Source organism: Eretmochelys imbricata, chromosome 17, assembly GCF_965152235.1.
Source record: "Eretmochelys imbricata isolate rEreImb1 chromosome 17, rEreImb1.hap1, whole genome shotgun sequence".
NCBI classification, from domain to species: domain Eukaryota; kingdom Metazoa; phylum Chordata; order Testudines; family Cheloniidae; genus Eretmochelys; species Eretmochelys imbricata.
In genome coordinates, this window is record NC_135588.1 from 11,885,100 (window position 1) to 11,911,154 (window position 26,055).

At 43.1% G+C, this 26,055-nt stretch overlaps 1 protein-coding gene across 1 annotated transcript in view; it reads right to left on the reverse strand.

Annotated features, from left to right (window-relative positions):
• The window catches only part of PITPNM3 (PITPNM family member 3), a 239,243-nt gene that overhangs the window by 143,088 nt on the left and 70,100 nt on the right, over nt 1-26,055 (reverse strand). The window contains exon 4 of the mRNA XM_077836936.1: nt 3,102-3,152. Coding sequence (XP_077693062.1) covers nt 3,102-3,152 — 51 coding nt within the window. The remainder of the gene's footprint in view (nt 1-3,101; nt 3,153-26,055) is intronic.

Consider the following 26,055-nt stretch of genomic DNA (forward strand, 5'->3'; position numbering starts at 1 on the left):
TATTTTGGGGGGTTGTTTTATTTTACTTTCAACAACTCTGTTTATTCCAAGTTTAAGATTCACAACTTTTGACCAACGTGTTCATTGTCCCTTCTCATCAACACTATGGCTTTTTATTCGCCTGTCATTTACACTGGTTTTACATCCATTTGCTTCCTGACTGATACCAAGTGGAGAATCAGCACCATCATCTTAAATATGAAGATTATAGTCACAGATTATCCAGAAAATTAAGTTTAATAAAAAAAAGGCAAGTCACAGGAGGATTCTTACTCTTTTCTATGAACTTGTGGCAATAACTACGTTTTAAAGATCGATGCAGGAATTGCGGTTGCTGCTTTGGAGTCAGTCTGCACTGGTAAAATCAAGCTGATTTCAAGCTGCAAATATCATGGGATCTTAGCTAGACTTTGGTAAAATTAGTTGTTTCTGCTTTGAAAGCAGATGTTAATGATCAGTGTATTTGCGGAACAGTGAAAGACTTCCCGCATAGGTCATTAGTAGCATTTGAACTGTAGCCATTCAGAAAAGATTTTACCACTTGAGCTCAAGAAGTAACTCTATTAGTTAACAGCAGAAGTAGAGTGTTACCACCCTATATCCATGGTCAGCATCCTATGGAGGAATAGAGGTTATACATATTCAGGCCCTAATTCTGCAATGACTTGAATGATAAGTAGGACTACTCACATACATAAAAGTTAATCACATGTCTTTGCATGATTGTGGCCTTCCATAGTTTCTAAAGGTAGAACAAGGTGTACAGCACCAATTCAGAATAGATCCCTTGGCTGAGATTTAAATAGCTTGCTGAATCTAGGTCAGATAATTGTATTAACAGCAGCAAATTAAAAGAAGTTCAATCCATCTTAAGATAAAAAGATTTTCTTGTTTAAAAGATATAAGGTCTCATTATAAAAATCAGCAGGAACTAATAAGCATCATTTGGCAGGACAACTGCTGGACTGCGCACCAGTTCATTAAAAACTATGCTAATACTTCTGCAATTGTTAGCAAAATTCAAGACCAACAACCATTAAAATGAAGTAGGGTTGACACAAAAGTATCAAATAGTTATCCATGGCTGAGAAAAGGAATTGGCAAATTATGAAGTTGCCAACTCACAGAAGAACATCAAATGTGACATGATAAATTAACTGTTAAGAAACTATTATACATTGTAGCCTAACAGTCAATATCAAGGCTTGATGGCTGCCATCTTGACCAACACACTGGGGGTTGACTAGAGACTTCCAAAGATAAGAGCAGGCGCTTCTACAGCTGGAGCTAAGAGGAATCAGGCTCTCTTGATGGCGCTGTAACAGATTCGTATCCTCTGTGGCTTGGGGACAGAGAGGGATTTGTAATACATTCACCAGTGGTTTACAAAGGTCTCTGAGAAAGCTGTTTCTGAGGAGTTTCATGGTCAGGCTGGGGATACAGCCAAACTGATCACTGCACTCAAAGTGCATCAGATTGGAAGATGACACTGTAGTAAAAAGAAGGATCTGAATGGGAAATAGAACAAGTATTTACACAGCAAGGTCAAGATTTTCAAAGCCATTTCAGGAATTTGGGGAACGGGGCATCCAAATCCCACAGGCAGCTTTGATAGTACCAGCTCAATTCTTAACATAATTAAATAAAATAAATAAATAACCCATAAGGGGGAAAAATAACTTAGCTGTTCCTTAGCTCCTTAAAGTTCAGATTCAGTTCAAGTTTGGATCAAAATTTAGGTCAGTTCCTATTTTATCCAGACCATCCCTAATTTCTTGATACATTTATTCAAGAGAAATTTAGAGTAAAACTGTCACAGAGAAAACTAACTATACATAAAAAAAAGTGTAAGATGGTCTCAATCCCTAAGAAAACTGTATTTCCATTGCCACACTCCCATAAGAAATCATGCGGTTCTTTGCCATCTGCTGCACTGTTACTAGCTGTTTATAACAACAAATCTGTCAAGAGAAATATGTTCACATAAAGCCGATGACATATGTTTTCTATTAACCAATGTAAAGAATATTTTAATATACTGGAGATTCTCACAGACTGCAATGTTTAGGGGAAAACAATGAAACAAAATGGACCAGATCCTTTGTTGGAAACTTCAAGGGCTGGCAGAGTAGGGCTGCACCATACCAGCTCTATGTTGCTCCCTGCATCAGAAGAATTCTCTCAAGTGCCACTGAAGCTTCCTTACAGACCCTATATGCTACCAGTGTGGACTACAGCAGATGGAGCAATGCCCAGATTCTGGTTTTCTGTGAGCAGCCTTCTCCACTGGTACCAGCCCCAGACACCTATGCTGGGTGAGATACTACTGTCAAGGTGGCAGGGTTAGTTAATATGTCCAGATCTGCAGTGTGCATTGGTGGACAGAGTTAGAGAGATTTCCTAGTGAACAGAAAGAGGGGAAAACCTACAACATTTCCCAGCCAGGGCTCTGACAGAAGGTCAGACCATCCCAATTCTCCAAGAACTCAGAGCTCTCCATCATAACTCACTCTTCACAGCTAGCACCACCAGAGGATGAGCAATAAACACCAGGCTGGTATTTAAACCTATCCCTGGTGGGGTGGGGCACCATGAAATGAAGATGCCTCTCAATTGCAGGTTTGGCACCATTGTCTGACCCACCCCTGTCTCCAGCAGGAACCCACATCTAGAACAGCAACATGTCTTGCATCTCTATAAGATATAAGAGTCAGCAGAGCCTGGAATACTTAATAGGGATCATTCCGAACTGTATGATCATTCTGAACAGAATCAAGCTGTGTTGTCCCAACAAAGACATGCCTTGAAACATGGCAACACCCCAACTTTCCAATTACTCTAGAGCCCCACAACTCTAACCATGGCTACAAAACATTGCTTAACACATGAAAAAATTAAAAGCTGCAGTAACTTGATTGATAAAATTTATCATTCTAATTAAATGTCAGACAAAAACAACTCCGATTTTCCCAGACCTAACATTTCAACAGAGCATAAAAATAGACTTAAAACTGGTCAACATTTAATGTAGCCCGGTTTTCTGTATCTCTAGTTTCCTGTACAGCATGGAATACAAAAAAAAGGAAAGAACCTTGACTCACGTTGCTTTTCCTGGAGAAAGCCAGATGAGCAAACCGCAGACTCTTCACCTGCTAAGAAAATAAGATAAAGTGAAATGAGCCTCGTTTACATGAGTCAAGGTCTTTAACTTTTTCTCAGATACTATGGTGTGCATAACACAATGGGCCACAATTTGCCACTGGTTTACACAGTTCCCATTGACTTCAATGGGGATAGCTCAGCATGCAGAATGATGCTGGGAAATGACTAGCTTTTCATCAAATGCTCCTCGCCCGATTTTTTTTTTTTTTTTTTTTGTAAAAAGGGATCACAGGTAGCTTTCCTACCCAGCAGTTTATTTAGTTTGTTTGTAACATCACCCCCTAGGATTTTTTCTTTCTATCTGCCACACAAATATTATAAACCATCAATCTCCATTTACAGGCTGAAAGTTGTAGACAAAGGCTTTTTTCCTTTAAGTCTAAATGGTGCAAAGATGGGACATGGAAATATTAATGACAGCAATAATCTGCTAGGCTCCAGTACTGCAACTGCTTCCACATAGATAGACCCCTGACCCCACAAGAGCCCCACTGATTTAACTGGTGCTTTGCATTGACTTTAGTGGGGCTCCATTTCGGGGGAGGGGTCCACATATGTAGTTTTCATTGCAGGATTGGGGCATTATGAGACACTTTGCATCCATGGATCTCAAAGCACTTCACAAAGGAAAAACAGTATCATCATCACCATTTTACCAATAAGAACAACTAAAGGTATGTCTACACTGCAGCTGAAGGTGCAATTTCCCGCTTGGGTAGACGTACAGGCACTAGCTTTGATCGAGCTAGTGGGCTAAAAATAACATTGTAGCTGGGGCAGCATGGGCGGTGGTGTGGGCTAGCCACCAGAGGACAGTCCTGTCCAAGACACTAGGAAGGCTCATGCAACTAGCCTGTGCCACCATGGCTACGCTATAGTGCATGTACATCTACCCAAGCTGGACATTACATCCTGCAGCTCCATGGTAGATGTACCTTAAGGCACAAAGAGGGGAACTGACTTGTCCATGATTAGTGGTAGAGCTTGGACTAGAACTCAGGTCTCCCATCCCTGCCCCACAGTCCCTATGAACCATACTGCCTCATTGTATTAACCTTTCTAACTAAGACACACACACACACACGTTAGTAAACCTAACCTCAGTGCTGTGTACAATGCAATATATAGTTTTTAATGTTTCAAATAGTCTTCTGGAAATAATAAACCACACAGGCCTATGTCCCTGGAAACTCTAATATCCTCGTAATGTCAGGGGTCATTTCCATTTCCTGTTATATGAACTTCAAGCATAGTCTCAGTTTATATCTAGTACAACCTTTACCAGGGGACAACAACATGCTCTTGAACAAAGATGGACTCAGTCTAGGTGTCCTTTCTATCTCTAACTTCTATGATCCTTTGAAGAAAAAGAGCCAACGAACCAAAACCCTTCCAGCCATTCTGATCATAATTGAAGTTGCAAAGTCTCGCTCACATAAGAAGTCCTTGTTTCCACAATAACTTCAGTGTCTCAGCTACCACTTTGTGGTAACAATAAATATTTGCAAATAAAACTGACCACTGCAGAGTACTTCTATGCAGTTTTTGTTTTTGCAGCATTTTGCAGTCTACAGTTTTTTGGGCATTTACTGGACACTTTTCTGCTTGATTCAACTTATGGATTCTGCACACTGGATTTCTCACCGTTTTATACCTTTATAAAACCCCCTGTTTGAAGAGTCAAAGCAAATGTCAACTTATGGATACACACGACTTTTTTTTTTTTTTTTTTTTTTTAAATAATAGCTGTAGGCACTACTCTGGAGAGACAGACCTGGCTTCAGTCAGAGACAGGATCATCGTATATGGACCTGTTAAATAGCATTTTAAAAGAAAAATCCATCGTTTAAATAGCTGCATGTGGCAGAAACAAATTCACTCTTCAGTAAGTGACAAAGTGCTTTGACCTTATCTGCATACTGGTATAGTCGAAGCAGTATAGAATAAGCTATACTGGTAGAAGGCATCCTTATCATGGTACAATTCTGTTCACGATAGGGCGCATACCGGCATAAGCCCTACCAGTTTGAAAAAAAAAAATCACACCTTAACTAACATAGTTGTATCAATACAAAAACTGTGAGTGGACCTTCAAGAATACCTGAATCTTTCATATTCCTTTTATCCTTCAGAATGGGAACGGATTATTTATTTATTTGTTTGTTTGTTTGTTTTAAAAGAAACTCAGTCTTACTCAATGAAATTATTCATCATGTAGTAGCAAAAGCTTTTGAAGGGCCAGGAATGTATATTCCTGAATTTGGTTACTTGTGCCATCAACTTGTCAGTCTAGGGTCTAATTAATGCTCCTCTGTGTCTGTCTGACTTGAGAAAGTTACTAAATACACATCACTAAAGTCCACGAGTATAGGCATACCAGGAGCACCTGTTAAAAGTACAGTACAACTGTGCAGCATAGACCTGCCCCAATGAAGCTAATGGAAAGATTCCTGTTGACTTTGCTGGGAGTTCGATCAGGGCCTAAGATAAGAAAATCTCTAGCTGAAATTTCCTGAGTGTCAGGATTAGCAGAGTTGGTAATTTGATTCATAGCTTCCCTGACCAAGAACTGATCCTGTGCTGCAGCAGTGAGTATACTGAATCCAGACCAGTAGCGAGGTGACACCAGATCTAACATGGAACCAAAGAGCATGAACTACTATGAAGCCCTTCAAATCTCACTGTCTCAAATTTAACTCCTGCTGATCGACTCCAGCTGGTTTATCACCATATCACTTTTTCAGTTTAGTACAGATTAAATGCTTCCCCAGTCTGCTTTATCCGGTCTTTAACTACCAAGGTGAAAACTGCTAATTTATCAAGCATCAAACCAACCAAAAATAATTATGAGTACCAACACCCAACAAGTATCAATTACAGATAAATATTTTAACCGTCACAGGCCAAGAAAAATATATGTCAGCGATATAAACCACATCTTGCATCTAAAGCTAGTGGAAAATCGTGGATGAGATCCCAGAGACAAGAGCAATTACAGTTTCTCTTTTAAATAATCTGGTACTTTTTCCTAGGACCTATAGACTTTTTGGTGATTACCCATTTGGCAGACCTAGTATTCTATAGCCTGTAGAAGGGAAAGAGCCATTTCTGGAACAGCTGTCAACTGCACATTATAATTTCAAGAAGCAGTTTGAAAATTTTTCTTTTGTCAGAATTATGACTTTTTGAAAACTTTTGACAATGCTACAAAAAAATTTCAATTGGGATTTCAAAAAATTCTGACCAGCTCTAATAATTACTATTTATTGTTTGTACTGTAGTAATGCTTAGAGATCCAGTTGAAATACATACATACATAATGAGAAGGAGTCCCTCTTATATTACAATGATATTTCCAAACACAAACCAGCTTCCCCACATGCTTCTAGAGAAGGGCAGGGTAGTATCAGCATCAGACCTACCTACTTCTGCCTTCCTTCAGGCTCCCTTCTCTCCTCCAGCCCTTCCTTCTTGTTTGCTTATAGGGTCTTGGCTGCTAGGGATAATGCTACCCAATTAGCCCCTCAGCTTTATCTCCATTCAGTTAATTGGCCTCCTCTGCTGACTGCCTGTCTTTCAATGAGAGCTCAATTAATATAAACTGGTGGGGCATTGACTGACACGGTGCTGAGTTAGCTCCCAGCAGGTACTCTTCTTCAGCTAACATATTTTAAATAGATTTTGCTGTTGCACTAACATAATTAGAGAGCGGAGAGAGTGAACACCTTGAGGATCAGCCCCATAACGAAAAGGAATCCATGCCTTTTACCACTGATGGATGGACCAATTGAGGACAGCAAACTCAGTCACAGCTTTCTTTTTTGTCACAGGTCCTCAAGTTACCACAGCCAGCACCTCAGCTTTTAAATAGCCCTGCAGCATGGAGCATGCTACAAAGAACAAGTGCCAGGCCCTCTAATTTACAGCAACAAAAAGCTGCCACTCTGCATTTTTCATGCTGAAATAGCAAGCAATGAAAGTCTCTTGGCATCTGACATTTGAGGCAAGAAAACTGTTTGAATTAACCTCTTTTCAATCTTCATATTCAATCTCTTTCACTTATCAGCGCCTCGTCGGGGCATTTGGCGGATTGCAGCACCGCCAAAGAGCTTGGTTGTAAATGTTATCTATTTTTAGCTTATTGGGGAGAAAGTGCTATCTGCAGCAGCTCGTAGACAGGGGAGTAATGGTTAAGGTGAGCCATCCGTCACTATCTGTGGAAGGGCTTCTGAAGTCTTCAGGAACGTGACTGTTAAAAAACTAGGTCATCACTCACTTTGTGGCTTGCGTAGGCCATGCTTGTTATTCACACCAGGGGCTCCTTGAATAACTCCATTCCCTCTCACAAGCTCTGTGTGCCATGCTCCCATCCCCCTGTATTTCGGGGACTCCCTGCAACTCTCCCCAGCCATCCCCCCGCCCAGGGTTCTGTGCACCCCCGCCCATTCTCCATCCCATACTAATGGCTCTGTGTGCATACCACCCCTACTTCCCCCATGCCCTCATTCCCCCCACAGCAAGGGCTCTATGTGTTCTCTGATCCCCCGGCCTCCAGGTCCCCTTCACCAGGATTCCTCACGTCCCTTCCACCATGGCAGGGGTTTTATCTCCTACCCCCGTCCACACACACACAGCAGGGTCGTGTCTGCTCCCCTTTCCCATCTCCCCCCACTATGACTTAAGGGGAGGGGGACACACAGAGCCCCCACCAGCATCCCCCAATTCTTCCCTCAACCAGGGGTTATGTACACTCTATTCACTCCTTCCCCCATAGCAGGCTCCCCCATTCCCCACCCCATCCCATGCCAGAGGTTGTGTGTTCGCCCCCCATTTCACTACCTTTCTCCTCCTGCCACCTTATTTTTCTGTCTGGGAGTTAAGTCGTTCAAGATGCCAATATGTTAAACTCTAGGAGAACAGGCAGATATGAGATGGGGTATTGTTATGCAGGAAGGCATTAATGGATGCCATCACCCAGTTTGATCTACAGACAACTGAAGAGGTGTTCGAGGCTGAGGCTGTCCTAAAGAGCTGGCAGAGGCTTAATGGGTTCCATTCCCCCCTGCTTTGCAGTTCCCCAACTTTCCCAGAAATCAATAGGGTTCTGGCCATTGCTGTCTAGAACATTTTCTGAAATTTTGAAATCGATCAGATGCAGTGTTCAAAAGTTATCACATTACGGAGACAGAAATTGAGTCATGTTGAGCGTAAGGCCTTCAAAAGCTCAGCCAACAAGGACTGAGGCTCCATATCGTGAGCAAAGTGAAATGTTTCAAATCACTTGAGTCCAAAATGCACCAAAAATACATGAGGCAGAAGGAGGTGAGGTAATATTGTTTAATGGACCAGCTTCCCAAGCTTGTCTCTCTTACCAACTCATACAATAATGTTGTATGCAGTGTTGTTGTAGCCGTGTTGGTCCCAGGATATTAGAGAGGCAAGATGGGTGAGATTAATATCTTTTATTGGACCAGCTTCTGCTGGTGAGAGAAACAAGCTTGTGAAGTTGGATCAGTAAAAGGTATTACTTCACCCACTTGTCTCTCTAATATCCTGGGACCCGACTCCAACACGGCTACAACAACACTGCGTACAAAAATACAAGATGTCCATTAAACAACAAAGGAATTCAGTAACAGAACTTTCCTCTAACAGCTATAGCTCACGGTGTGTGTAACTCTGCTCACCAGGTTCTTATATTCCCAAATACTGGTTTACTAAATATTAATAATGGAGGGAGGATAAAGATGCCTTAAAATTACACTGCATATAAAAAGTTGTCCAACCCTGAACAAGAGAGCTGGATGAACAATAGAAAATAGCTTTCACAAAGGCTTTCAAGCTCATTTTTGTTCTGCAGCTTTCAAAAAGGAACTTTTTTTTTTAATTCAAAATTTTGTATAAAAAATTTTCACTTTTGAAAACTTTTTTTTTAAACCAATGCTTTTGTTTTCCTTTCGCCTGCCTTTTTAAAAACTATATCAATTTTGCCAATGAACTAGAGGGAGGGGAGAGAAAAGGAAAAAGGGGGGGGGGAGGGAATTACAAATTGAAAACTGAAAAACAGACTAAACATTGGCTGCTCACTCCAAGGGTGCTGAAACAATTTGTACAGTGGGGGTGCTAAGAGCCATTGAACCAAACTGTAAACCCTGTATATAATGGAAACCACTTCAAGCCAGGGGATGCAGAAGCACCATCATCACCCCTAGTTCCAGCACCTGTGGCTCACTCTCAAGTCACTAGATTTAGTCAACTCAAAACTTGCATCATGTTTCCATTCAGTGTTATTTTTTGACAGGAGAGTCCTCCATGTATTTACGTAAAAAAGTATGAAATTGTGAATGAAAAGCACTTTGTCAGCTTAGTGTGTATAACAATGGAACACCACAAATGAAAAGAAAATAGAGAATGGTAGGAAAATTGTATTTAGCCAGCAGAGCTGGGATGAAGCTACAATCTGAACGCGAAGTCATTTCCTGGGATCTAAACTAATTTTTCTTTTTACAAAAAGACATTTTCTCAGGAGCCACTAACCTTGCCTCAGGCTACAGTATCATCTGCAATGAAGACAAATGCTAAGAATGTGTCATCCCGTTATACCTTCCACTCCCAAAGTTCCAGTCAGTGCCTGCTCTAATACAGATTCCAGACACATCCTTGATGTTTAATCCTTTCGTAGGGGGAGGAGAGGTGAGAAGAGTTCTGAATGAGAAGCCTGTCACACTTTCATCCGGGCTATGAATATTTTTAAGCAGCACTGTAATTTTCTCATTTATAGCAAACTACTCCACAGAGCAGAGAGATATTGATGGAGTCACACATTCCAGCAGCAATGATCTATAATAAACATAAAGCATCCCTGATGCTGACTTGTAACACACTCACCAGCAGGTTACATGTGCACATAAAGGTGAGAGAGAGAGAAGGGGGTTCTCTTATTGGAAGTACAATTCTATTTCCACCAAAGGAAGTTAGGAGAAATGGCATATTTAACTGCGTCCTTTCATTTCACTTCACAGCCTTTGATCAAAGATCTACATAATTTATAAATCTAATTTAAAAATAATTACATTTACATACAAAAATAATCCACACAACAGGCTTGACTTCATGGTGGTTCAAGGAATTTAATTTTATGCTGATGGGGTCTGTTTAAAATTCTAAAAGCTCATGTCAGTTCACATGGGGGGGGGACACAGACATGTATTAGAATGAAGATAACTGGCCATGCACAAATTTGCTACTGGGCAACGCATGCTGAGCACCGTTCGTTTTCCCCTGGGCTGAACTGCTAAAATGGGGGTTGCTGGGGGCTGAATGCTTTTGAAAGTCTGGCCCATATTCAGAAGCCTACAAGGGAGCTGGGATCTTTTGAAAACCTGGCCCCTGATTATGGGTGCGGAGCTCTTACAAATCTGGCCCAGTGCTCTTCTGAAAATTTGGTCCTAGAGATTTAGGGTCCAATCCAAAACCTACTTAAATCAATGGGATTCTTATCTTTAGCCCTTTGGAATGGGACCGCAGGCCTTGTCTTCACTGAAGATTTAACCACAGATTTCCCATTAACGCTCTCCATGTTCACACATGCACACACCTCTGTCAGTGCTGTGCAGTGTGGCTATAGTGCAGACCCCAAGTTAGCTGAACTGAAAACATGCAGCCACTGGCAATCACAACAATCTAGATGCAATGAACCTCCAAATCCTTTCCTCTTAACCCCCTGGGCACCCATTCCTGCATACTATCTTGCCATCTACCTGTGCTCAGACCCCTGACTGGAAGTAGATTATTCAATCAGTCTCTGCTCAGCACCTACCTGCACTCTTGAGTTTGTCTGCTTGAAGTTTCTTCAGCCTCCTATATCTCCTGTGTTTGATACAGCAGAACAATGCCCACAGTGAAACTCACAGGTATGCCTACCCATGTTACAATTACACCTTCTCTTGCCACATAGACATACCCTGTAGATTTCAGACCCTGCACGCCAAGTCTTCTTCCCTCCTTCCACCCATTTGCAGATTACTCTCGGTGAGTGACACGGTGAGTGACACAGTTGTACCGATCAAACTCCCGGTGTAGACAGCACTATGTTGACAGGAGGGCTTCTCCCACTGACATAATTACCACCTCTCAGGAGATGGAGTACCTACGCTGATGGGAGAAGCTCTCCTGTTGGCCTAGGTAGCGTCTTCACTACCTACTCTGCCTGTCCACACCGGTGCTATGTCCCTGGCACCAGGGAGCTGGACTTGCTTTAATCACAGGGGCCAGCCACCCTGTGACAGCTATTCAGTGAGTTGTTGTACTATGAATCTTGGCATACGCTCCCAGATAGCTGTAATGCTGGTCCCAGCCTGACACAAGACCAGCAAAGACGCAGGGAGTGACAGCACAGTAAGCGTGGTTGTGCTCTTGTGGGCCAGACTACCGCAGGTTGACTGACCCATGGTGTCTTACCTTGTGGCTAGCATGAAGTTGAAGACAAGGCCCCAGTTAGCTCGAGACTGGAAAGCACTTAAAATCATGAGGCATAAAAGTACAGCCAATTGTTCACAACTCCTTAAGGTTCAGTTATATCACAGAAAGCTACCATTACTCTGCTTTACTGTGATTATAAAGTAACCTAAGGCAGCTGTGAAAGTCTAGATGTTCCTAACAGATTTATAGGTCTCAAAAACATCATTCGGTTGCACAACAGAGCTGGAAATTTTATCCTTCACGTAAAGTTTGTTGCCCAAAAGGATGTGACAACATAAAAAAAGTCTTAAAAGTCTTACAACTGAAACCTGGTGCTACCGTAGTTACCTTCTTACCCAGAGCGCTGCTGGGGGATGCTTTGCAAGAAAGTGATATATAGGCTCAATCAGATCTGGTCAGTCATAGATTCACAGGGGTAGACTGTATAACCCATGCGCAAGGGACTATACACTTGAGCGCAGTGTTCAACAACATGAATCCAGGTTGCACAATGTAGTCCACAGAGACTCCAAAAACTACGAGGTCACATAGTCCTTCCCCCGCCATCTCATTTCAAAGAGTTCAAGGAAAATCCCTTTGGAGTCCTTTCTGGTTTACATCTTATGTTCCTAGAATCTCATGCCTCACGGCTTCAGCTGGTCACTTGCAGGAGTTAAGAATGGATTTTTTTTTTCTCCAGGGTATTCTGAGGTGGTGGTGGGTTGGGTTTTTTGTTTGTGTGTTTGTTTAGGGATTTTTTTCCCCTCCTTCCTCTGAAGCATTAGAGATGGCCACAGCTGGAGATGGGACGCTCAGGGAGGGCCAGCGTCTCGAGGTGGCACCGAGCAGTCTCTCTCAGGTGCTTGGCTGGCTGGTTCTTGCTCAGGTGCTGAGGGTCTAACCAATCACCATATGTGGGGTCAAGAAGGAATTTCCCCCCAGGGCAGATTGGCAGTGGCTCCTTCCTCTGCAGTGGAGGGATGCAGGTAGGGTTTGCCACCCATCCAGTTTTCACCTGGACAGTTCAGGTTTTAGCCTCTGTGCCCGAGTGCTATTTGACAAGTCCTGATGTCCATATTTTTTTTTATTGTGGGGGGAAAAGGTGGGGCAGGGTTTGGGAGGAAGAGGTGGAGAAGGGGATGGGGCCTCGAGGGAAGACACGGAGTAGGGGCAGAGCTGGGGGAAGAGGCAGAGCAGAGGGCGGGGCCTCAGGAGTCCAGTTACCAGCCATTAGAAAGGTAGCAACCATGGTGCAGGTCACTTGCCAGGATTATTCGGGTATATCTCACTTAATCATTTGCCTGCCATTGCAGGGGCCTTTGACACTGGTGCACCTCAGTTCCTCCTATTCTCTGCCTCTGGCACATAACCGTTTAATGTCTTAAGGGCTATAATACTTTGGTCCAATTTTGGTTGTTAGATTTAGTGCATGGGTGCTGGGAAGTGTTGGCAGCCTGTGATATACAGGAAGTCAGACTAGATGATCTGGTGGCCCACTTTCCTGAGCCCAGATGGATCCAAGGACTCTGGACAACCCAAGGGACTCAGACACCAGCCCAAAGAATTCCCCTGTGCCAGGGACATTAATTTAGTATTTATTGTTTTGTATGATCTGTACTCTCCTGTGCTTTACAAGCTCAAGTACAAAGAAGCACAAAGGTGTTAGGGTGTGTGTGGGGGCAAGTGAGCGGAGGAGCCCCATTTCTGAGAAGAGGTAGCTGGTGCTGAGGAAATGTGCCAGAGAGTGCCATGGGAGAAACCAGTGCTGCACCCTGCTGAGGCTCTAGGAAGCGTAACACACACAGAGGCTTGGATTCCCCTCAGAGCCATCCTAGTGCATGGTCAGCAAGATGCGCTTCTTCAGATCTGTGACAAAGACTAAACTAGTGAAGTGACTGAAATTTATGCTACATTTAAAGAGCCTGATTCTGGAAGCTACTTTAGCATATAAGTAATCTCACTAAAGTCAATAGGACTGCTCACTTGGTGAAAATTTGGCACATGCTTAAGTACTTTCCCAAATCAAAGGCCACTGAGATTTATGCTCTGAAAAGTAACTAAAAATAGCATCCTGGGTTCCCATGTTTATTTGTTTGGCAATAATTTCCACATGTTGTCTGCTGGTGCTGCCTACCCAGCTCTGCATCTGAAAAAACAAGCTGGAATCTTTCTGGGTCACATCACCAACCACAGAGATTCTGCAGTCAAAACTTACAATACATCTATCTCACTCTCCCAGCACTGCATTGGCTCTGCAGCGCTAGCAGAGGTAAAGCCTATTTAGTCACTTAAGTAAGCAGATAGGACTCAGAAAATACACAGGGGAAGGGTGCAATTTTTACATAGTCACTTTTCAGAGCAGAGTTACATTTTAATATGTAGTCCTTATGCATGCAGCAACCTTTGCAGAAACCGTACTCCAGGACTCTGTACTCTGGTCTCTTGTGCTTACATTTTGCTATTCCCTGAGATTACATGAGTCTTGTGAGTAGCTTCAAAGGACAGAGCAGAGTATGAAAAGCCTCAGAATTGAGGGTCAAACAACAGACTTTTTCTGGCCTTGGGACATCAGCTTCTGGGGTGACAATCAGTTTTGCAGTCCGTTTGTGCTAGTGATCTGACTCTAGTTTACATTTTAAATCAAAATAAAATTGGGGTAAAACTATTTATTTTGCATTTCAGAATTCAGGTTTTTTCCCTCCTGGTAAGAATACTGAGAGATGTTGTGGTTAGATTAGAGATTAATTTAAGCTTTGTTTTTAAGGTCTAAGTTTTGTTTTCTCATCTGTCCATGACAAATGTTAAACTGATAGGAATAGAATTGCATCAAAGCTTGAAGGAGAAGAGGTAAAAGAACCTAAGTGTGGATGCAGCATGGTCCAAGGAGATAGGAAACTGGGCTGGGAGTCAGAGAACCCAGATTCTATTCCAAGCTCTGCCAATGATGTGTTATGTGACCTTGGGCAAGTCATTTGTGTGCTTCCATTTCCCCATTTGTGATATCAGGATAATAATACTGACTTTCCTTTGTAAAGCCTTTTGATCTCTACCGATGAAAAATCCTATATGGAACTGATTTCAGTGGGTGCTGAATTAGCCTTGAACTGCGCAAAAAGAAGAGGGGAACCAGCTGAGGGATTCATTGCAGGGTCAGGGCCGCAGGGACCATTTTCAAAATCATAAGATGTAACATTTTCTCATGTGCCAATCAAGTTAAGCTTTTTACATTTCCTATGCATTTGCTGATCTCTACTTTAGAACATAAATAAAACAATATTTAAAAATATAAGAAGATAGCAGTTGCAGAACAGCACCAGTAACCTGCACTGAGGTAAGCTGCCGTCAATTATGATCTGCACGTAAAGAACAGCAGGAATCTAATTCATTATTTATCTCTAGAACCTGCTGGTATAAGTAAGTCTGTTGTTTACATCAGCCATCTGATAATTTAATAGGCAGTAGCATTCCAAAATGTATCTGTCCTCTCCCTTCCCTACTTGCTGCACTAAGCCAAATATTCTGTTTGCTGTTCTTCACATCATTTGGCAACAGCAGATGCTATGTCAATAAAATTAATAGCAGCATAAACTGCACCATCAGTTATATACAAACACCCTTTAATTATCTGACTCTGGGAAAAAGATAAGGGGAGTGGGGGAGAGTCACATACCACCTGAAGAAAAAAAAAATCAAGAGGGGCTTTTTTATACCAAATACTGATTCACTGTAGGCACAATTAATGTGAAGAGGGAAATAGGGGGCATGTGGGGAAAGGGAGAAATAAGCAAAAGCCATTGTGTTAAAAATAAAGTGCCATAAGGCTTCTATACTATAAACATACATCAGTATAACTACGTTGCTCAGGGTGTAAAAGCCCTGAGCAAAGTAGTTACATCGACCTAACCCCTGGTGTAAACAGCGCTATGTCGATGGGACAGCTTCTCCCGTCGACATAATCCACCTCTGCAAGAGCGAGTACCTAACTACGCTGACGGGAGAAGCTCACAAGCCACTGAAGAATTCTTAATGCACTGACAGACACAGCAAGAGAGGTGACACAAGTTTGCAAAAGCAAGTCTTTGCACAGCAGAGCTGCAGAAAAACACCGGGGCGAGAGCCACAACACTGGGGGGAAAGGTGTTTGTTTTAAGTGATCTGCCTCAGGAACGGAGGGCAAGTCTACACGACAACGCTACCCCAGCGCAGCGTCTCTGCCACAGCGGCACCGCTGAAGCGCATCTGGTGAAGACACACAATGCCGATGCGGGCGCGCTCCCCCGTCCGTATAATTACTCCACCTCTGTGAGAAGCAGAACAATATGTTGGCGGGAGACCATCTCCCGCCAATACAGTGCCAGTGTGGACAGTGCAAAACCTGCAAGGCTCAGGGGGTGCCTTTTCACACCCCTGAGTGACGTAAGTTATATTGACTTAGGCTGTAGTGCAGAGCGGCCCTCAGTGGCTCCAATGAATCGTAGAATGGGTAGTGGCCAAAATTAATTGGCATCAAATAGCTTCCCTCTGGCCTATGTGAAATGAGATGGTGGTTTGGCTTCGGGTCCTGCTGGGCTAGTATTGCAACTGGCACCTGTCTTCGCAGAGGGGCTATGGACTGAGTTACTCACCCCTAGAAGTGATCCCTCCAGAGAGGTTACATTGCTAATGTGACAATTAAGTAGGGAGGAAGCACAGAATCATAGAGTTTCAAGCCAGAAGGGACCGCCAAATAGATCATCTAGTCTGACCCCCTCTGTATCACAGGCCACCAATATCACCCAGAACCACAGGTGCCAACTTTCCAAAGTGCCAGGGGGTGCTCGACCCCCAGTTCGGCCCCAGGCCCCGACCCCACTCCATCCCTTCCCCCGAAGTTCCACCCCTGCCCCGCCTCTTCCCGCCCCACCTCTTCCTGCCCAGTTCTGCCCCTTCCCCAGAGCGGGCCACGTACTCCCCACTGGCCCCCAGAGCCTCCTGAACACCGCAAAACAGCTGATCGCGGGAGGCGTGCGCAGGGAGGTGGAGGCGCTGATCCGCAGGGCCTGCTGGAGGACGGGAGGTGCTGGGGGGAGGTAGAGCTGATAGGCAACCACCAAATGATATCAAAGTATTACAGCCTACAGGAGACTAGACTGTCATGAGCCACAGCCGGAGAATAGGAGGGACCAAGGTGCATCAGTGCTCGAGGCCCCCTGCAATGACAGGCAAAGGATTAAGTGAGATACACCCAGTTAATCCTAGCAGGTCTATGTTACAGCTTTAACCTTTTCTGTTTGCTCACTAGTTTCCAGATCTGTCAGTCCAACAGTTTTCATAAACACAGAAGGCTTGTGTGGCATCCGATGAAATGCATCCGAGGAAGTGAGCTGTAGCTCACGAAAGCTTATGCTCAAATACATTTGTTAGTCTCTAAGGTGCCACAAGTCCTCCTTTTCTCTTTTTACAGAAGGCTTTGTCTACATGCTGCCCCACCCTTTGTACTGGGGGGAGGAGGGGAGTTTAAATAGCAGTGATGTGTTGTAATTCCGCCATGGGGACACTGCAGCCACAAATCAAAAGGTTCCTAGCTGGCGGCATATGCTGCTATTCACACCCTCGTAGTCCGAACTATGAGACAGGATAGTAGACATAACCTAAGGCTTCCAATTCACCATGTGCTTAGGAGCCTTGCTGAAGTGCCTGGCTGTACAGGGCTGGAACTGACTCAACTCCAAACTCACTGGAAATATTTCCTGGAAAATAAACACTCCTGTAATAATGATTTATTTGACCTGCTGTGAGAAACAACTAATGGCCTAACTCGGACAGATTTCATACACTAGTAGAAATTGACTGCAAAATGAGAGAGGCGGAGAAAATATACACTCAAGATGATGAGCTTGTTAGAAAATCTGGCCCTAAATATGGTTCTACTGTGCTACTGTACTTTGCAATTAACAAATTGCTGCCTGTCAGCTCCTTGGGGTTTTTCCTCATCAAGGCATAATTCACCTCTGTACAAAGGGCAAGCACTACCCTGATGCACCACTGAAACCCTGAAAAGGAGTGCTTAAGTAGGAATGAAAAAGTATGTGGGCCTTATTCTGGCCCTTAAGTACAGGTGAATTTCACCCCAAGACACACAATAGAAGGTTTAATTGTTAAAAGGAGCTTCCTCTTTGTCTTTAGCTCAGTCAGTCTTTAGCTCACGAAAGCTTATGCTCAAATAAATTTGTTAGTCTCTAAGGTGCCACAAGTACTCCTTTTCTTTTTGCGAATACAGACTAACACGGCTGCTACTCTGAAACCTGTATTTTATATAAACATCTCTTGTGCTATACTTAAGATTCATATTTAACAGCAATCTAGTTGAAAAGTTGAGAAACACCTAGAAAGGCCAGTATTCAAAGTTCTCCTGTAGCCTTCCACTTCCTACTCTCTTATTCTTTTCAGAACACTTAATTGGATAGGCTCTTAAATTGGTGGAAAGCTAAAGCAAAATTGCCAACCAGTAGACAGTTAAAAAGTGCTGATGTTCTATTAAAAACCAAATATTGAATATTCTGTCTTGTGCATCCACTTCTGAACCTTCATCTACAGTGAATACGTTAACACCTCAATCATTTATTTTGTAGCATATTTTCCCTCCTTGCCTGATGTCATTTCTCCCTGCATCATGTCACATAATAGAAAACTAAAATCCTAATCTGGGGCAGAGAGTTGTGGCAAAAAATTTTTTAAAATGACTAGTGATTTTGGACACCCAACACGAGACAACTCAAAGGGGCCTAATTTTTCTGGGTTGTCTGAAAAACCAGGGCCTTGAAATATGTCTCCAGATGGGCACCCAAAAGCTGTAGCGTCTAAAATCTCTAGTGACTTTTGGAAAACTTGTTCCCAGTTTCTTTATTCTGTCTGTAATGTGCTATGTGCACACACAACACTATTGACAACAGGAATTCCAAGCATTACAACAAACACCATCCTAAATCCCGGTGCTGTTAGGTTGCAATTTAAGTACTGAATAGGAGCTCATGAATGTTACCCTTTTGTAAGTGTACTGAATGTATTTTCACTTCCACAGAATCCAGAGTCCCAAATTCTGCCTTGGTTTACACCCTGTGCAATTCTACTGAAGTGACTAGGCCAGATTCCACTCTCAGTCACACTGCTGTAAATCCAGTGACTTCAATGAAGCAACTCCAAATTTGCACTGTTGCAACAAAAACCAGAATTTTTCCCGCTGGTGGTGAGAGTGAGGACCCACTGATTATGTGCTGCAATTGCAAGCAGATTGCTTTTCCTGGAGGCGTATATAAAACAGGCTTGTTTTGAACTGGAGGGAAATAGAAAAAAGTCTAATTAGCTCACTCCACAGATGCAATTCAAAATCAATCTTGTTCAAGAAAAATTACCTTAGTCTTCTGATTTTATTCAGTGCCTTGCAGATATCATCCCTGGCAGGGAACCAGATGTGGCAGCTTGGAGAGTCAATTGGAAATTGTCCCTGTCATCACTTATAACTGCACCAGTCCACACATAAAACAGGCTCTTTTTATACAGTGGTGGGAAAAAACTGAGATCCAAAGATAGGACAATGGAGGGGAAGAAATCACACCTCAATGGAACCATCATACCTTTGATCAAAAAGCATGCAAAAAAAGGGCAGAGGGAGGGAGTTACAAAGATCACCCTTTTTTAAAATCACAGCATATGGCAGGGATTCGGCACAATTTTATTCTCCACCTGCCGTAATCCCGTTTTTGGAGAGCAATCCCTCTGCGTTTTATTTAAAAGAGCATAATGGAATTTGTTCTATAAAAGGTCAGTGGGAATTGCATAACTGAGGCTACGTTTACAATACGAGTGCCATGGTGGCACATCTAGGCTGCTGTAGTACAGTACCCATGGCACTGTTCTGTAGACACTTCCTAGAGTGACATAAGGAGTTTTCCCATCGCTGTAGAAACCGGAACATCAGACGTGCAACTGTAATGACAAATATGCGAAACAGAGCCCATTAACCCCAGCCCCACCCTATTGCATTATGGTAGCACCTACAGGCCTCAGATGAAGTCAGGAACCCATTGCCCGAGGCTTTGTGCAAACCTTAAGGACAATCCCTCCCTTCATGAGAGTTTAATCTCAATAGACAAGATATGCAAAGGGTACAGAGAAGGGAATCTCATCATTTTACAGATAGGGAAGAAAGGCTCGGAGAGATTCAGGCTATGTCCTCACTGCCCCACAGTTTGGACTGTGGCGGGTGAATAGCAGCGCACACCTCCCCTGTCTGGATGTTGCCTGGGAGAACGACAGGGTTTCTAGTTCACATCATGTAATCCTGTTTGAAGAGGACTCCATTAATGAGAACCAGGAGCCTTTTAGGTTACGGCTACACTAGAGAGTTTACAGCAGCACAGCTGCACCGTGGTAAACTCTCTAACGTAGCCGCACGAAGACATAGCCTGAGCTCACGCCCACAGTGTCCACGTGGTGGGAGTTACAGCACTGCACTTCTGTGCACGGTGGTATTCCTACCCGTTGTCTGAGCTGCTGGGCAGCGTAGACAAGGTCTAATGGACTTGCCCCAGGTAACAAAGGAGGTCTGTGGCAGAGACACCAATTGAACCAGACCTCCTGAATCCCAGTCCAGTGCCTCAACCACAAGACCAGTCTTCCACTGACAGCATTGTTCAAGGAAGCAGCCAAGACCATATCTTTCAGAGTGACGGTGTGTAAATACACTGGTGCTCTGATACCACGGAGATGGGCACATAAAAAAAGCTAGATATACTGTTCAAGAGTACAATTAATTACCTGATCAGACTCCACCAATTGCTTATTGCAGTTTCAGTAATGCTGTAAATGAATGGAGTGAAGCCTGATCATGCTTTTTCTCAGTATACAAAATACTCTCTCCAGAAGATTCCATGAGGCATTAAGACTTAGAGATTCCAGCATGATTCATTGTATATCCTTGTCTAGTTTCTTCTCCAGTACAGCCAGTTTTGTTTCATGCTATTTCAAATCTACTAGCCCAGAAAACCCAAAGTTGGGAGTTCTGCCTCAGTATTCATGGTGGGGAAAAAACCTTCAGGATGATAGGTAGATAGTCTTTAAGTGGTCTTGACCCAAAGCTGACAGAATGACAGATGTCTCAATTAATAGGCACCTAGGGAGGTGACAGGTTAATGAAGCTCACACATACAGACTGCATGTAAGTATTCCTTAAATCATAGCATCATAGACTTTAAGGTCAGAAATTATGATCATCTAGTCTGACCTCCTGCACAGCGCAGGCCACAGAATCTCACCCACCAACTCCTGTAACAAGCCCCTAACTTATGTCTGAGCTACTGAAGTCCTCAAATCATGGTTTAAAGACTTCAAGGTGTAGAGAATCCTCCAGCAAGTGACCCGTGCCCCACGCTGCAGAGGAAGGTGAAAAACCCCCTGGGCCTCTGCCAATCTGCCTTGGGGGAAAATTGAAAATGAGACCTTCAAGCTAAAAATATAAATTAGTTCCATTGACTTTTCAAAAAAACAGTCATGATAAAATCATTGTGAAAATTTAGAATGACGAATTTTCACAATTTAATCTTGAGGTATTGCTCATATTTCAAAAAAAAACAAAAAAAAAAAACACACCCCAACCACCAGACAACTAATATACAGCCCAAAGGATTAATAGATAACAACCACACACAGTAATGAAGATGATCTGGGCCTGGGTGCAACATAAAACTCACCCTCAAGCCAGCTAGACACCAGGGTTTTACGGTATTAACAACATATTCCAATGCCTTTCTTGTAGGATGCAGCTACTGAACGGCCTGCAGTGCCTGAATCCCCTTTGAAGGTCACTAAAGAAGGAACAACTTTAGTCAAAGACTTTGGTCTAATGTCTGACAGTTTGTCTACCTACAGAACTTTTGCTGATATAACTATGCCAGCTCAGCCTCCTAGTGGAGACACACAATACAGCTCAAGTCGACATAACTGTGATGCTGCTCAGCAGAGCTGTCGGCCCTGTTTTCGGCACTCTCCGTTGTGAGCCACATATCAGACAATGTGACAGTAACTTATGTCGCTCAGGGGTGTGAATAAGCCACCCCCTGAGTGATTTAAGTGACACCGACCTAAGTGCCAGCATGCACAGTGCTATGTTGGCAGGCGAGCTTCTCCCATTGACATAGCTACTGCCGCTCATCGGGGATGGATTAATTAAGTCGACAGGAGAGCTCTCTCCCATTGGCTTAGAGCATCTGCACTAACTTGCTAGTGTAGTTATAGCCACAGTGTATGCTGGCAAAAGGAATAGCTCTGCTGGTATAGCTACCCCATCTCCCTGAACGACAGCAACTATACTGACAAAAGCCCTCTTCTGTCAGCATAGCTGCATTTACACCAGGGGCTTTGCCAGCATAACTATCAGCTAGGGCATGCGATTTGTTTTCCTCCGCACTCCTGCTTGACATAGCTATGCCAGCAAAACTTTGTAGTGTAGACCGAGCCTTAGTGTAAATACTGGGCTAAAAGTCCTTGGCTATCCCAGAAGGAGAACGCTGGATGGATGGCCTAAGACAGTATTTCCCACCAATAGGGAGACAGAGACGGGCAGGCACCAGGTTTATCAAGAGTGGGAGGCAGAGGAGAGCAATAAAGGAAGTGAAGAAAGATGCAGGACCCAGGATCTCTCTCCCGCTGAACATGGCATAAACACAGGGAATAAAGCAGTGGCTAGCCCCTCAGAAACCTTTCTTCTTCCCTCTCTGTTCTCACAGAAATAACCATATGAGATTGAGCCATCTCTAACCCCCAGCATCCTGTGTCCAAGAGTGGCTAATACAAGACACTTCAGAGGACGGTGTAAATCGCATGGGGCGGGGGTGTGTGTGTGTGTCTGTCTGTCTGTCTCTGAAAGGACATAGTATTCTATTTTCTCTGTGCCAAAGCATCATGTAGCTTTCTGGTCAGTAGGGTGGAAGAGCCACTGAGGAAGGAAAATTGGAAGAGAATGCAAGAAGAAGAAGAAATAGAAAGCAAAAAGTGGCATTAGGAAAACATATTACTGGAGCTTGATGAGATTTCTGTCCCTTGCCTGTAGCACTCAGTGAGGCTCCCCATAAGGAGAGTGATCACTTTAGATAAGCTATTACCAGCAGGAGAGTGGGGTGGGAGGAGGTATTTTTTCATGCTTTGTGTGTATATTAAAAGGTCTTCTACACTTTCCACAGTATGCATCCGATGAAGTGAGCTGAAGCTCACGAAAACTTATGCTCAAATAAATTGGTTAGTCTCTAAGGTGCCACAAGTCCTCCTTTTCTTATTGCGAATACAGACTAACACGGCTGCTACTCTGAAACCTGTAATTGTGAAGACTGGATTCCATATAATTTGAAAGAAAGGGGAAAGCAGAAATATGATGTTTTTGCTTGAACAACGCTCAGCTGCAGGTACAGTGTGTTACCGGTTGTGCAAGTGCCAATTATAGCTAAGCATGATTTAGCCAACCTGCCTTTGTATTAAATGCCTAACGTATAATTTGCTGTCGTGGCGAGATGGAGATTTTGCTTCTGTTTTCACGGCTTCACTTCTAGTTATCGTTGACCATAATGACCACAAGAGGAGATGTCAAAAGGAATAATTCCAGTATATACCACCCACACCACATTTATCAGTGGACTCCAACAGTCTATCGCATGTCTCCATTTTTTCCCTGATCATGCAGAGACTTTGGGCTCAGTCCTGATACAGGCAAAACCTCCCCAGCAGTCAGGAGTAGTTTTGCCTGAGCACCCATAATCAAGGCCAGATTTTCAAAGAAGCTCACTGCATTGGGTGCTGAGCACTTTTTGAAATCTACCTGCAGGCTTGGGCTCTGAGCACAGAACAATGCAGTTCTGAGCTCGGTCAAAAATCTAGCCCCACCAGTGCAACAAAACTTGCGATGTGCCAAAGCCTGAAAAGCGTTTGAGACGTCCATGGTGTTGTTAAAGGCATCGGTGTCTTAGAACGACTCAAACAGCAAAGCTTCCAGGGACAGATGGTCCGATCCTAGCCCAGGGTACTCAGCCTCAGCATTTTAAACTATTTTTTAGCCCGATACAGTTATTGGGAATTTTTTTTTAAATCCGGCAGTCAGACAAACTCATCCTTCCTTAATGTGCTAAAACTTTGCTATATGTTTTGGTGGACATGATGTGTGGCTGCAATTTAAAGAAGTCGGAGCTGATCTGGAATAAATCAGCTTGTGCAGTGAGACAAGTCCAAATGCTTCGCTCAGATGGTGTGAAAATTCCCAGGAGCAACAGCTGGACACCTCAGTGTGTCTTACGGGTCATTGGAAAGACAACACATCAGTCTGCATTTGTGGCATACGGAGCACAGAAAAGGTGAATTTCACAGGCCTTTTACAGTCAGTTATATTTTAAATTACTAATAATTACATTTTGTCGTCAATTACCTAGCTGAGAATTCATCATCCTCTGCAGAATGTTAATTGAATTAGCTGCAATATTCGGAGTAAAACTTTAGTGTATTGCTGGCAAAATTGACTAATGGCTCTTCAAATTTAATTAGGGTGTATTGAATCAATAGGCAACCTCCGTGGCAGGCTGCACTGCAGAAATCAAATTGCCATTTGTTTGTTTGCCTGTTTACTTTTTGTACTGCAAAAAGAATAATAAATGCTGGCCTCTATTTTGAGACTTCATATAGTAACAATGATTAGGTTGCAGTCCCATGGTATGCTGTGGCCTTTAGAATTTATTGCCTTTGTGGCTTATGAGCATGGGAAGCATATTGAAAACCCCAACCCTATCAAGTCTCTAATGTTGTTCTGCTAAGGAATCAGAAGGGACTATCGTAAAGCAGTAGAACTCTGCTTCAGCTAGATAAATGGCTTAGGAAAGAGTCATGGGCAGAACGTGGGGATTGTATCCTCAAAACAACGGATGGCTGAGGGATTTGGGTAATGGAATGCACAGCCCCCTTGGGTGATAGTTCCAATCCAGCTCATGTCAATAGCGACCCAAAATTATTAGCTTTTAGTGGATATTTAGAAGCCTACATTAAAATGAGATAGTGGTCTGAATCTGCTCCTCATTACAAACACACCACTGCATTTAGCATTAACTGGCTGCCTTATTCGCAATCTCAGCTGAGAAGACAAGGAGTGAATGGGCTTTAGAGAATGAATTTCTTTTACTCCTAGAGGTGGCTGATCCAGATGAAGTACATGGGTGGGGTTGTACAGCCCAATGCCCTGCTTCTGCAAATCAGTTCACTGTTTAGAGATGTGAGCCCAACACCTTCAGCCTGCATCACCAATTCTCACACCCACAAAATCATCATAACAAAAATCCAACCCCAAAATGAATAAGCTTGTTTCCTTCAAAGTTCTCTCACTCACACACACACACACACCACCAAAGCACCATCCAGCCAAACATACTTTGTTATAAAGGTAAGTTATAATTGGGTAATCACTCATGTAGAAGACAGGGGAAGCTGTGAACAGAGGACCTTAGCTGCAGTTACATTATGTGGTATGACCAAGATTTTCCAAACGTGACTAGTGATTTTGCACACTCAACCTGAGACACCTTAAAGGGGCCTTATTTTCACAGGGATGATGCTTAGCACCTTTTGAAAAATCAAGCAAGCCCCTTTAAGATGTGCCAGGACACCCAAAAATGGGCACCCATGATTGTTAGCCACTTTTGAAAATCTTAGCCTGTGATCAAGATTTGCTTGGGGAACTAAGCAGAGGCCGAATGAGATGGAATTCACCCCTCCGCCTCTAGCTAGGCTTAAAATTTGAAAGCACAGAGTCGCAACTGAAAATTTTATTAAAGTGAAGCAACAGGAGGCAGTATGGTCTAGTAGACAAAGCAGTGGACTAGAAGCCAGAAAACCTGTTAATTGCAAAATATATTTACTCTGAAATATTTTAATGGACTAAGGGAGTTAGGCACCTAGCTCCCATTCAAGGTGAATTAGAATGGTCTTAAAGTATAAAGAGATTGTAATAAAGGTTGGAATTTTCAAGAATGTAGGTACCTATCTCCCACTGTCAATGGGAGATGTATACCTAACACCCTTTGGACTCTTTAAAAAATGCCAGTCGATACTTTTAAAAAGTCTTAACAAACCTGATTTTAGTTACACATGAAAACCTAAAAATAATTTTTAAAATGAAGCGGTCAGAGCAAAGAAATCATAGTAAGTGATTAAACTGAGCACAAGAAGCATCAAGACTATAATTACAGAGGACTCCAGATTCATTTTTCTGAGCCAGAGAAGTCTGGAAAGAAAATATCGTACTAAAAGGACTACAATGATAAATAGACTAAATGGCAGTTTCCTGACCTAGCATGGCAGAAATCCATCCAAACATAATGTGTGTCTAGACAGAGACCTAATCAGCCACTGATGAATTGCAGCGCCACT